The 14,595-nt window shown below is 41.2% G+C and overlaps 1 protein-coding gene across 1 annotated transcript in view; it reads left to right on the top strand.

Annotated features, from left to right (window-relative positions):
• Positions 1–6,055: 6,055 nt before the first annotated feature.
• COLGALT1 (collagen beta(1-O)galactosyltransferase 1) overlaps positions 6,056–14,595 on the top strand; it is a 30,056-nt gene continuing 21,516 nt past the window's right edge. Inside the window, exons 1-6 of the mRNA XM_023496598.2 lie at positions 6,056–6,330; positions 6,421–6,531; positions 6,839–6,956; positions 10,327–10,461; positions 10,953–11,157; positions 11,381–11,500. Coding sequence (XP_023352366.1) covers positions 6,056–6,330; positions 6,421–6,531; positions 6,839–6,956; positions 10,327–10,461; positions 10,953–11,157; positions 11,381–11,500 — 964 coding nt within the window. The remainder of the gene's footprint in view (positions 6,331–6,420; positions 6,532–6,838; positions 6,957–10,326; positions 10,462–10,952; positions 11,158–11,380; positions 11,501–14,595) is intronic.

The following is a 14,595-nucleotide window of genomic DNA, read 5'->3' as shown; positions in this document are numbered from 1 at the left end:
GACATAAAAATCTATGTTGAAATTTCTAAGTATTAGTGTGGAGACTGAAATGAAGAACACTGTCTCAGTTACAATCACAAATCCTTAAAAAAGGAGAATAGTACTCTGGAATCCAGTGGATCACAGGACCTGAATTGGGTGATTGCTGTTGTTCAATCATTTCCAATTCTTTGTGACTCCATTTGGGGTTTTCATGGCAGAGATACAGGAATGGTTTGCCATTTCTTTTTCTAGAGGCAAACAGGGCTAATGATTTGCTCAAGGTCACACAATCTAGTAAGTGTCTGAGGCTGGATTTGGATTCCTGACTTGAGGCCCAGCACTCTACCCACTGTACCACTTTTAGCTGCCCTAATAGAGACGTTATTTTTCAATTGTTCAGTTGTGACTAGTCCTTCCACTATTTCATGTTCATTGTTTCCATGATACTATTTATAACTCATCCTCTGCTATTCCATCTGTAACTCATCCTCTACTATCCCATATTCCTTCTTTTATTTTTATGGGGTCTTTTCCAGTGAATCTTGTCTTCTCACCTTGTGACTAAAGCTTTTGCTTCTGTTCAAAGGACTTTCCAAAGTCTTCTCCAGTAGCATTTTTTTTTTTAATGCGAGGCAATTGGGGTGAAGTCACTTGCCTTCTTACCCAGATAGGAAGTGTTAAGTGTCTGAGGTTGCATTTGAACTCAGGTCCTCCTGACCCCAGGACTGGTGCTCTATCCACTGTGCCAAATAGTGCCCCCATCAAGCACCACTATTCAAAAGTGTCGATTCTGTAGCACTCAACTTTCCTTATAATCCAACTCTTGATGCCATACATTGCTATGTACAAAGCTATGGTAAAACCATAGCTTTGACTATGTGGACCTTTGTTGGCAAGATAATGTCTTTGCTTTTTTCATGCTGCCCAGATTTATCATAGCTTTTCTTCCAAAGAGCAAGCATCTTTTAAGCAGTCACCATCTGCTGTGATCTTTGAGCCCAAGAATATAAAATCTGACACTGATTCCATTTCTTCTCCTTCTACTTGTCAAGAAGTGATCAGACCAGTTGCCAAGATCTTAGCATTTTTGATGTTTAGAATAAAAAAGAGATCTTTTAAAGAAAATTAGAGCTATCAAGGGAAAGTTTCATGTTAAAATGGGCTGACAAAGCACAAAAATGGTAAGGACTTAACAAAAACTGGAGAGATTAAGAAAAGATGGCAAAACTATACACAAGAACTATACAAGAAAGAACTTAACATCACTAATAGAGATGGAGTAAACTTCTAAAGAGGAGAGGGTTCAAAGAATAGTTGAGTACTTTTGACACTTTTGAATTATGGTGCTGGATGGGGGTGCTATATGGTGCAGTGGATAGAGCATCAGCCCTAGACTCAGGAGGACCTGAGTTCAAATGCAACCTCAGACACTTAACACTTTTTACATGGGTAGGAAGGCAAGTCACGTAACCCCAATTGCCTCTTAAAAGCAGAGATATAATTTAGAGTGAGAAGCAAGGGGTATGACATATTTTTCTTGGCTCAGTGGGTTTAGAGTAAGCAGTAGGGATGAGAGGAGCATTAAGCACTGGGCATGATTGCTATGCATGTAGCATCTCCTGGAGGTGATTAGGTCTTTTTGATCATAGAAAGTTGGTAAGAATGTAAGAAGAGGTCTAGGTTTAAGATGAAAAAGAATTTGTTCATCATAGAACAGAAGTACCAGAAGCTACAATAGGACAGCAGAAGATAAAAGAATTGGGAGAAACTGGGAAGAACTAGATGGACCTGAGAAAACAGGGCTGGTAGCAGTGTAAGATTTTCACCTCAGACACTTCACACCTATCAGATTGGCTAAGATGACAGAAAAAGATAATGATAAATATTGGTGAAAATGGGACACTAAAGCATTGTTGGTGGAGTTGTGAAATGATCCAACCATTCTGGACAGCAATTTAGAATTATGCCTGAAGGACTATAAAACTGTGCATACTCTTTGATCCAGAAGTTTCCCTACTGGGTCCATATGCCAAAGAGATCATAAAAGAAGGACAAATACCCACATTTGCAAAAATGTTTGTAGCAGCTCTTTTTGTGATATCAAGGAATTGGAAATTGAGTGGATACCCATCAGTTGGACAATGGCTGAATAAGTTGTAGTATATGAATGTAATAGAATACTATTGTTCTATAAGAAATGAGGAGCAGCTTAGTTAAGCTGAGCGAATATAATAAAGATGACAACACTACCTAAACTAATCTATTTATTTAGGGCTATGCCAATCAGATTCCCAAGGAACTATTTTAATGACCTAGAAAAAATAACAACAAAATTCATATGGAAGAACAAAAGGTCAAGAATTTCAAGGGAACTAATGAAAAAAAAAATCAAATGAAGGCAGCCTAGCTGTACCTGATCTAAACTATATTACAAAGCAGTTGGTATTGGCTAAGAAATAGACTAGTTGATCAGTGGAATAGGTTAGATTCACAGGACAAAATAGTCAATAACTATAGCAATCTAGTGTTTGACAAATCCAAAGATCCCAACTTTTAGGATAAGAATTCACTATTTGACAAAAACTCCTGGGAAAATTGGAAATTAGTATGGCAGAAACTAGGCATGGACCTACACTTAACACTGTACACTGAGATAAGATCAAAATGGTCTATGATCTAGACATAAAGAATGAGATTACAAATAATTTAGAAGAACATAGGATAGTTTACCTCTCAGACTTGTGGAAGAGGAAGGAATTTGTGATTAAAGAAGAACTAGAGATCATTTTTGATCACAAAATAGAAAATTTTGATTATATCAAGTTAAAAAGCTTTGGTACAAACAAAACTAATGAAAAAAAGATTAGAAGGGAAGCAATAAACTGGGAAAACATTTTACAGTTAAAGGTTCTGATAAAGGTCTCATTTTCAAAATATATAGAGAATTGACTCTAATTTATAAGAAATCAAACCATTCTCCAAATGATAAATGGTCAAAGGATATGAAGAGACAACATTGAGATGATGAAATTGAAACTATTTCTACTCATATAAAAGGGTGTACCAAATCACTATTGATCAGAGAAATGCAAATTAAGACAACTCTGAGATACCACTACATACCTGTCAGATTGGCTAAGATGATAGGAAAAGATAATGAATGTTGGAGGGGATGCGGGAAAACTGGGATACTGATGCATTGTTGGTGGAGTTGTGAACGGATCCAACCATTCTGGAGAGCAATTTGGAACTATGCTCAAAAAGTTGTCAAACTGTGCATACCCTTTGATCCAGCAGTGTTAATACTGGGTTTATATCCCAAAATGATATTCAAGAAGGGAAAGGGACCTGTATGGGCCAAAATGTTTGTGGAAGCCCTTTTTGTAGTGGCTAGAAACTGGAAATTGAATGGATGCCCATCAATTGGAGAATGGTTGAGTAAATTGTGGTATATGAATGTTATGGAATATTATTGTTCTGTAAGAAATGACCAGCAGGATGAATACGAGAGGCTTGGAGAGATTTACATGAACTGATGCTAAGTGAAATGAGCAGAACCAGAAGATCATTATATACTTCAATAACAATACCATATGAGGATATATTCTGATAAAAGTGGACATCTTTGACAATGAGAAGATCCAATTCAGTTCAATTGATCAATGAAGGACAGAATCAGCTACACCCAGAAAAAGAACACTGGGAAATGAATATGCACTACTTGCATTTTTCTTTTTCTTCCCAGATTATTTTTACCTTCTGAATCTGATTTTTCTTGTGCAACAAAAGAACTGTATGGATCTGTACACATATATTGTATGGAAGATATACTTTAACATATTTAACATGTATGAGACTGCCTGCCATCTAGGGGAGGGAATGGAGGGAGGGAAGGGAAAAGTCAGAACAGAAGTGAGTACAAGGGATAATGCTGAAAAATTACCCATGCATATGTTCTGTCAATAAAAAGCTATAATTAAAAAAACCCTAAAAAATAAAAGAAAAGAAATGACGAGCAGGCTGATTTCAGAAAGACTTATATGAACTGATGCTGAGTGAAGTGAGCAGAACCAAGAGAACACTGTACACAGTACCAGAAAGATTGTGTGATGATCAATTATGATAAGACTTAGCTCTTTTTAGCTATACAATGATCCAAGACAGCTCTAGTAGACTTGGGATGGAAAATGCCATGCCCATCCCCATCCACATTCAGACTGAATACAGATCAGAGTTCACTATTTTCACCTCCCCCCTACTTCTCATATATATATTTTTTCTTTTTGTTCTGATTTTTCTTTCACAATACGACTAATGTGAAAATGTTTAAAATGATTGATTGTACATGTATAACCTATATCAGATTGCTTGCTATCTTGGGGAACCAAAAAGTAAGAAAGGGAGGGACAAAAAAATTGGAACTCAAAATCTTACAAAAATAAATGTGGAAAACTAAATTTACATGTAATTGGAAGACAGAAAATACTCTTAAGTTAAAAAAAAAAGATTTTCACCTCAGCAGATGACTACTCTGTATCACAGGTGTATGGGGAGGAGGAGGTAAGAATTTTCTAGTCACTGGATAGGAAAAATCTCATATGATTAGTGATTCTAATCTATAGATTTCTGTAGAGATGGAGAACAGAATTAGCTTGTTTCTCTCCATAAACAAGGTATTGGAGGGTAGAGAAAACATTATCAGGCAGTAAATATCTTGTAATTGATTTCTCAGGGACCAAAATAAGCTCATGATCCTTGCCATTTCTTTTATATCATCCTACTACAGTAAAGAGGAACATATGGAAGATATGCTGAGACTTTCAATCTGATTTGTGCTCTGAGATCCTGGCTCTGGCCCCTCAATCATTATAAAGGACTGGGATCATTTATTACTGTGTGACTTTAAGTAAGTTACACTTACTAGTTGTGTAATCCTGGGCAAGTCATTTAGTCTATCTGCCTCAGTTTTCTCTTCTTTAAAATGGGAGTAACAAAAGTTCAGAGTTATTGTGAGAGTTAAATCGCATAATACACATAAAATGCTTTGCAAACATTAAAAACTTATGTAAAAGCGATTATAACATACAACAATCTCTCGGGGCTATCTGTAAAAAGAGGAGGGCCCTCCAGATAATCCCTCAGGCTCTTTTCAATTCTGGAGCGATGAGTTAAGCCCATAGCTGAGTCCATTTGGTGAAGTTGGTTAGAGTAGCTAGAGTTTCATCACACGTGGCAGTGGGTTCTAGAATGAGAGGTCTCTAAACCCCGTCGCTGAGAGGGAGTGGAGTTGGAGTTCAAACCTCGATTCCATAGACAGTACGGGGAGGGAGGGATTCTTGAATCCAGCTGGGGCCGAGGTGTAAGCAGCATCCCCCACCTAATTGGGCGCTGCGCGCTGCTCACAGAGGATAAAGAGGCTGCCTTTCCTCACTTCTGAAGTTCTGTGACCTCTAATTGAACGAAACACCCCACCTAAAAGTCATTTCGTAGGGGGAGGCACAACCCTAGCATTCAGATGCACTGGACTCATTGCTACGTGCAGCAGGAGTGTCTGGGCACTGGGCCAGCCCCTTAGGACCGGATGGAACAACCGGTATCCACACTCCAGCTGTGGTGGGGTCCTGTCTGTCGAGCCCAATCCCGTAGGGTACAGGTCCAGAGTCCTCCCCGGGCTCCTGCTGGGACACACAGCGAGCCTTTCACCAGGCCGCCAGGTCTAGGCTCAAGGGGCGGATCCCTACCAGGCTGGGTTCCGTGGCCGGGCGGTGTCGGATGGGGAAGGGGCAGGTCTGGAGAGGAGAGCCCACCCCTTTAAGGCTAGAAACCGGTGCTGGGGCGGGGCGGGTCCCGGTTAGGGGATTGGGACACGAGGCCCATTCCTTTAAGGCCGGATCCGGGCGCTAGATTCACACGGAGTGGGCCAAGAGCTTCCCCGGGAAATCGGCGCGGCGCGGCTGGCCGGGACTGGCCTGGCCTGGCCTGTGTGCGGAGGGGGGCGGTCGGAAGGCGGAAAGGCAGCTTAAAGGCGAGGCGCCGGGCATTAGCGGTCAGGGACCGGCAGGATTCTCTCGCCATGGGCACAGTCTGGGCCGGGAGCCGGAGCCGGAGCTCCAGCCCCAGGGCCGGGCGCCTGCTGGGCCTGGCGCTGTGCGCCGCCGCCGCGCTGCTTCTGCGGGGCCCGGGCAGAGCTGCCGCCTACTTCCCCGAGGAGCGGTGGAGCCCCGAGTCTTCTCTGCAGGCGCCGCGGGTCCTCATCGCCCTCATCGCCCGGAATGCGGCCCACGCGCTGCCCTCGACTCTGGGCGCCCTGGAGAGGCTGCGGCACCCGCGGGACCGGACTGCGCTATGGTGAGGATCCCCATCCCTGCTCCCTCCCCTTGCCGCGGGCCCTTCCCAGCCCGCCCCGGCCCTGAGCGCCGCGTGCCTGTGCTTTTGCAGGGTGGCCACAGACCATAATGTGGACAACACCTCGGCGGTGCTGCGGGAGTGGCTGGTGGGCGTGAAGAGCTTGTACCACTACGTGGAGTGGCGACCCATGGAGGAGCCGAGGTGAGGAGTGGGGAGGGATTGTACAGAAGGCGGGAAGCTGGCTAGGGTGGCCTGAGGGGCTGGCCTAAGCTGTCAACCAGCTTTCAGGGGCTGCTGGGGGGGTCAGGGCACTCGTTTGAGAACAGGGACGGAAAGGGCCAATCGAGGAGATAGCCTCCAGAGAGAGTTGGTTTTCCCTCTTATCCTCCAGAGAGAGTTGGTTTTCCCTCTTACCCTCCTCCCCTCCCAAGGATTAGGCTGTTATTTGATCTGGGGGTTGAGCCTGGCTCTGGCACTAACTTTTAAAAGTAATTGTTGCTCCCTACAGGTCCTATCCTGATGAGGATGGCCCCAAGCATTGGTCCAATTCTCGCTATGAGCATGTAATGAAGCTCAGACAGGCAGCCTTGAAATCAGCTCGAGATATGTGGGCAGACTATATTCTGGTAAGAGCCACTGACAGCTTCCCATCCTTCCAGTTCTTCTCCCTCCTCCCCCCACCCCCATTTCAGCCTCCTATCCCCTTGGGTTTATGAGAGAAGAGGAAGTTGCTTGTCACAAGTTAAAGCTGAATTGATGCTGATTCAAGAGAGGCAACAAGAGTGTTGAACTTGAATTCCCCAAAATCATACTTTTAAATCTACCTCAGACGTAAGCCTCTAAACCTCTGTTTCCATTTCTGTAAAATGAGAATAGCCATATTCCACCAGGTAATACATGCTTTGCAAACTTGAAGTATTTGTCTTAACTCCTGTGATTTCATTGGTTAGAGGCTTGGAGAGCCTGAGAAAATTGCCTGGAGGACTGAAAGAAAGGACCTCACAGATGCAGGATGTTTCCCAGTCTATACTTGAATCCTTGTTCTGGTTGACTTTGAGGCCAGATCTCCATTTACTCTTTGCCACGTGGCCTCTGGAAGTGTTATATAAAGGTCAGAGGTTTTATTTGTTTGCTTGTTTTGGACTGGCCCTATGTATAAAGAACTATCAGAGGAAGAAACTCCCTGTTCCAGTGCAGCTCAACCTTCACTTTGCTACTCAGTTCTTTGCTTTACTATTTATAGTCTTAAGAGACTTGTCTAAAGTGACTTGCCCAGGATCACTTAGCCAGGATATCTCAGAGGCTATACTTGAACTCCTGGTTTTCTTGACTCTAAGGATGCCTCCACCCACTATATCACAGTGCCTCTTCTTAACTCCATCATGATCAGACCAGCATCCAAACTGTGACTTAGCACAAAGAGAACCAGAGATCAGTGATCCTGGTATCACTGGGGAGTTGATAGATGTTCCAGGGTTTCTTTGGTTCTTGGTAGGTGAGAGTGAGTGCTTTCCATCATAGAATCATCAGGAGGCAGAGCAGAATTAAGGTTGGGAGTATGACCCTTCTTTCCCCTTGGGCTGAGAGACATAAGTTTTATGGGAAGAAGGAGCAGGACTATAGTGCAGGAGAAAAGGATGCAGAAACCAGAAATAGCTGGCATTACAAGTACTTCTTGCTTTAAGCAAACTTGGCATATGATCATCTAGATTTATAAAACAGGTAAATTAGTTCCTTTCCTTTTGCAAAAGGATTGCCACCACTCACCCTTGCCACATCCTCACCCTAACCTTTCTTAAAATAGCAAACTTCCCTGGTTTTTGCAGCCTTGTGGATGTAAAATACTGAAGCCCTCTCTACTGAGGTGGTCAATATCAGTACCCAGAAGAAACTTTTAAAGGACATTATCTCAGCTTCAGTTTGAATTTAAACTTGAGTCCTAACTCTTCCTCTGACTAGCCATATGACCTTGAATAAGCTATGTTATTCAGATGGGTCTCAGTTTACCCCTTTGTAAAATGAGATTTTCCCTTCGAAACTGATAGTTTATGTTCTAGAAATAGATCTTGGGGAAGCTAGGTGTCGAAGAAGATAGAATGCTAGGGCTAGGGTTAGGAGAACCTGAGTTCAAATCTAGTTTCAGACACGTACTAATTGTGTGACCTTGGATAAGTCATTTAACCCTGTTTGCCTCAGTTTCCACTTCTGTAAAATGAGCTAGAGAAGGAACTGACAAACCAATCCAGTCTCTGCAAAGAAAACCTCAAAACGGGGTCACTAAGAGTTGGACACAACTGAAACTCCTGAACAATATAACAAAACTAGATCTTGGGTTAAAGCGTCTGATCACTAACTATCTCAATTCATTTTCATGATTACCTCTAATTGTCATTAAAAATATAAAATTGGGAAACTACTCCTAAGCCCAAAAGCAAATAGATATTCAAGTCTATCCTCAATTCTCTTTATTGAAATGATATTAATGGAGTCATGATCACTATTGCATATGGCATTTTGTCTTCTACTTTTTACACTTAGCGTCTTACCAGTGTCCCTATGTCCCTTTTCACTGCTACATACCTGTAGTAATAATAGTTCCCATTTCCATACTCTTTCAAGGTTCACCAATCCCTGTAAGGTCAGTAGAGCAAGGATTATTATTTTCATTTTGTAGTTGAAGAAACTGAAGCTCAGAGAAATGGAGGAACTTGTCCACACTCACACAACTAGTGAATAAGTGTTGAAGCTAGTCATTCATCCAATTGAGGCTTCAGCACACCAAAGTCTAGTCCACTGCTCTTCCTACTTCATCTGTCTCCCTCCTGCCATCAAGCCATTGCTTTCCTAACACCCTGTTCAAGGGAATTAGGGGTGTGTTGGCAGTCATTTAGTTTTGAATGGCATGGTTGAGAATGTCTTTGCATAAATTTCTTTTTCATTTTGGAGAGTGGACTCCCAGAGAGGAATTTCCAGACCAAAAAATATGAATAGCTTTGTGGTTCTTGCTTGTGCTAGAGGAGTTTGGGAAATAGATTATAAGCCTACTGAAGTGATGGGGGAATTTCAATTTTTTGAGTATCTGGTGACATTCTTCTTTAGGCCAAAGCAGAACAGTCTTGACCAGGATTGGAGAAGGCCAAATGTCTCTATTAAAAAAAAAAAAAAGAATCCTTAGAGAAAGAAGCAAAGAGCTATCAAAGCTTTGTCAAGAACAGATCATTCCAGACTAACCTCATCTTTTTAGATAGTTTTATTCTACTAGTAGATTAAAGGAATCCTATGGATAATTAATCCAGATTTTGGGGAAACATTTGCCTAAGATTCTCATGCTGTTCTTGTGGAGGAGATGATAGATGGTTAATCAATAACCATATGGTTGGTAGTATGATAGTATGGTTAGTCAATAATCATATGGTTGGTCATCATGATAACATGGTTAGTAAGTAATTAAATGGTTGTTCAATATGATAGTCTGGTTAGTCAATAACCATATGCTTGGTCAATATAATACTATGGTTAGTAAGTAACCAAATGGTTGGTCAAAGTCAAGGTGTCTTCATTAAGGGTTTGATGACCACTTCAAAGGAGGTTGTTGGCTCTATGCTGACTGACATTTTTTTTTAATCAATGACATCGCATGAACTGACCGGTTGAGAGGTTAATTTTTCTCAGTTGCTTTCTTCCTTTTTAAATCTTTTGGTATAGGAGATGGCTCAGTGGGTAGGGAAGAGAGGAAAAGGATTGTATTTGAAAATGAAAGTGATAGAAGAACACAGGCTATCAAAATGTGATTAAATAAGGTTGCCATGTGAAAAAGTATCTGAGTTGACTGGGGCTTAAAAAAGAGTGCTGTGCTGGCTAATGTGAGAGAGACTGGTAGGTGGGAGGAAGACAGCTGGGAAGTATTATGTCCTGAGAACTTTGGACAAGCTACTGGGTGATGGCTGCCTCAGTCACATGATGTGAATTCTACTCTGGCTCTCTTCTGCTTTTTAGTTTCTGGATGCAGATAACCTCCTAATAAACCCAGACACTCTCTCCCTGCTGATCGCAGAGAATAAGACAGTTGTGGCTCCCATGCTGGACTCCAGAGCTGCCTATTCCAATTTCTGGTGTGGAATGACTTCTCAGGTAGGCAGACTACAATTTCCTTACAATGAGTGATGATGACTGTTTAGGAACATAAAAGTTATCTCCCAAGGTCTATATATAGGATTTTGGTGACCCTGATTTGTTTGGTTTCTGAATTGGTCATTTAAAAAATATCAGGATTTGTCTTCCTAAAAAATATCAGGATTTTGCTTTTCACTGAAATGTAAGTCCTGAGGGCAGGGATTATTTTTGCCTTTTTATGTATACCTAGCACTTCGTACAATACCTGGCACGTTAAAAATTACTGAATGATTTAGTGATACAATTACTGAATAAATGCTTTTTGATTGATTCCCCACCAGTTCTGGCCTTTTCTGTATTTACATACTTTTTTGTACAGAAACATAAGTGGCTTTTTACTGTGCATGATCCTTCTCCTCTTGAACTCATCTTCTAGGGGTCTGAATTTCTCTTGGGAGCTCCCTGGGTATTCCCCTTCTACTCTGGGACTTGGTTGTCTTTCCTCCCAGGGCTATTACAAACGAACACCCGCATACATACCCATCAGGAGGCGGGATCGCCGTGGCTGCTTTGCTGTTCCCATGGTGCACTCCACCTTTCTGATAGACCTCAGGAAAGAGGCTTCCCGGGAGCTCTCCTTCTACCCCCCACATCCTGATTATACCTGGTCCTTTGATGACATCATCGTCTTTGCTTTCTCCTGCAAGCAAGCAGGTGAGTGTCCTTTGCCTTAGTACAGACTCAGGTCATTTCTGTGACATTAGATAGGACTTACCTCCAAGGAGTTGACACAGAATGTCACAAATGTGATAAAATGTCATATTTGCAAAAATATCTCTGCCAGCCCATCACTTGAAGTCACTTGGCATTTGAATGTACATGTGTTGTTACAGTACACCTATACTCAAACTTCTTTTCTGGTTTTTGCTGCTTGCAGAAGTGCAGATGTTTGTCTGCAACAAGGAGGTCTATGGCTTCCTCCCAGTGCCACTGAGGGCCCACAGCTCCCTTCGAGATGAAGCCGAGAGCTTCATGCATGCTCAGCTTGAAGTCATGGGTAAGTCGGATCCCTGCCATGCTCAATTCTCTGTACCCCTCACATTCGGAGACTGTCTCTGGAATTGGCTGTCTTCTTCCTCTCTCATCTTCACATTCTATATTTCAAAATTCTCTGTATCCTTTGAGAAATCTCAAGAAAGCAGCTCCCATGGACCACAGTTATTCCCTTCTCCCAAGTCTAAATTAAACAGCATGGAATTAGAAAACTACATCTCTCTTGAGATCAAATCTCTTTCCAGTCAGAACCTAATCCATCACTGAGCTTCTTGTGAGTACAGGAATTCTTTGTTTAGTCATTAGGATCCAAAGCTCCTAATTTCAGAGATAGTTATCCAAAAGATTGATGTAGATGAGGGATATAGACAGTGTATTGAAATTCGAAGGAAGAAGCGATCATGGTATGCAGGAATAGTCTTGGAAAACTTCATGAAAGACATAGGGCATAGTTAGGTAGGATTTAAATCAGCAGAAAACAAGATATGGAGGTAAAAATGGGCAAAAAATGGGATCATAGGATTTATTTAAAGTTAATTTTATTTTTATTTATTTTTTAAAAGCTTTTTCTTTTCAAAACATATGCATGGATAATTTTTCAACATTAACTCTTGCAAAACCTTCCCCTTCTCCCACCCCTCCCCTAGATGGTAGAAATATATGCTAAATCCAATATTAATGCTATTTTTAATAGCATTTATAGAGCTTTTCAGAATTTGCAAAGCATTTAACAGATATTAGCTTATTGATTCTTATAATATCATGAGAGGTAGGTTCTATTAAAATCCCAATTTTACAGATGTGGAAACTGAGTTAGATAGAGGTTAAGTGACTTGCTCAGGATGCCACAACTAGTTTTGACCTTAGGTTCAATTTGAATCCAGGTCTTCCTGGCCTAAAGTACTATCTATTATGTGTTTATCTATTTTTTATCTTTTTTTATTTTTTTATTTTTATTATGTGTTTATCTATTTATCTATTATGTCTCTATCTATTATGCTATTTAGCTTGTAGTCATTTCCCAATTTACTTCCCATCTACTCATTAGAACCTTCTCTTGTAATGAAGAAAAGCAATTAAACAAAACTAACCATCACAAGAATTGTGTCAGATAGCAAGAGCAATATTTTACACCAGGAGTCCCCCACTTTTTCACCAAGAGATAGGAAATATAGTTTTATCATCTATTGTTTGGAATTAAAATTGGGCATTCTGTTTAGTCAGAACTTAGCTGGGTTTTTTTGGTTTGTTTGTTTGTTTATTTGTTTTTGTTTTTATTTGCATGATCATAGTAGTTGTGAATATTGGTTCTTTTTTATGAAGACTTTAAATGCCAAATTCAGAAGCGTGGATTTTGAGGAATGGGAATGCTGGATATTTTTGAAATGGCAGCAATGATATAATGGATTTCACTACTGTTCAGTCATTTCAGTCATGTCTGACTTTTAGTGACTCCATTTTTGGGTTTATTTGGCAAAGATACTTAAATAGTTTGCCATTTCCTTCTCAGTTTGTTCTATAGATGAAGAAATTGAGGCAGAGTTAAGTGACTTGCCCAGAATCACATAGCTAGTAAAAACTGAGGCCAGATTTGAACTCAGGAAAATGAGTCTTTGGCCTGACAATCTGTCCATTGTGCCACCTAGTTGCTCATGATATGATAGGATGGAACTGATTAGCTAAAATAATCTGTATGTACTGGGTGAGGGAGAGAAGAGACTAGTGTCAGGGAGATGGATTAGAAGGCTATTGTAATAATCCAAGAAGATGAAAACACATTTCCTCCTTCAAAGTAGTAGATTTTTTGGTGGGGGGGTTCAGCCTAATCAGCTCAATTTCCTCATCTGTCAGGTGAGTCAGAGAAAGAAATGGCAAACCACTCTAATATCTCTGCCAAGAAAATCCCAAATAGGGTCATGAATAGTCAGAAATGACTGAAATATGTTATCAACAAAATAAATGAACTGGGTTATTGGGATACACAGAAATGTAAAAACAGCTTCCTTGCCTTCAACAAGCTCCAATGAAGGAGACAACACACATATTGCTGTGTATACAAGATATTTGAATGAAAGATATTTCATATAGGAATGAAAGCAGTCTCAGAGGGAAGGCTCTAGATGCTAGGGAGAAAAAACTGGGAAAGCCTCTTTTAAAAAGATGGCATTTGCAGTGAGTGTTGTAGGAAGCCAGAGAAGCCTGAGGGTGGAGGGGAGGAGGGAGAGAATTTTAGACACAGGAGATAGTCAGTGAAGATGCTTAGAGAGAAGAGATGGAGGGGTCATATTCAAAGACAGCAAAAAAGTCAGTGTTGCAGAATCATGTGGGGACTAAGGTGCAAGAAAATTAGAAGGTTTAGGAGGGGCCAACCAGCTTGTGAAGGGCTTTGAAAGCCTAGCAGAGGAGTTTATGTTTGATCCTGGAGGTATTATAAAGCCATTGGAATTTGTTGAATTGAGAGACAAAATGATACGAACAGACTTTTGCTTAAGGAAACACCATTTAATTCTTTAAACTAGAGCCAAGGTTCGTTAATAACATGAGTTGGGACCTGAAATTATTCAGTGCATATAATAGGAAATGACTTCCGTAGAGACTCTGAGGAGGTTGTAAAGCAGCAGATCCTGTGGGCACAAGTTCCTCCTGGAGAATAAAGCAATAAAATTCTGCAAACACAGAAGAGCTGTGGTAGAATAAAGCATCCTGGCAGCCCTAGGCTTTTTCTTTGGGGAGCCTTCTGTTGGAACTCTGGGGAGCTATGCTGTCACTGAATATGTGGCAAAACTGGCATTAAACAAGAGGGGTAACAGGCGGAAAGGAAACATAGAGGAACACTCTGAAGGAATAATCAGCAGTGTTTAGTGTTTAGCCAGGAGACAGTGGGAGAATGAGAAGTCAGAGATGACTTAGCATTCTGGCCCATGTGCCTGAAAGAATGATTAGGCCATCAATGCAATAGAGATAAAGAAGGGGAGAAATGTTTTAGGGGGAAAGTGCTTGTTTGGGGACATGCTGAGCTGGAGGGATATCCAAGGAGAGATGTGGATCTGGAGCTTAGAAAGAGATTAAGAGGGCTGAAAGCAGAGGCCATTAACTGAA

Source organism: Sarcophilus harrisii, chromosome 1 (assembly GCF_902635505.1).
Source record: "Sarcophilus harrisii chromosome 1, mSarHar1.11, whole genome shotgun sequence".
Lineage (NCBI taxonomy): Eukaryota > Metazoa > Chordata > Mammalia > Dasyuromorphia > Dasyuridae > Sarcophilus > Sarcophilus harrisii.
This window is presented reverse-complemented; position numbering and strand designations above follow the sequence as displayed.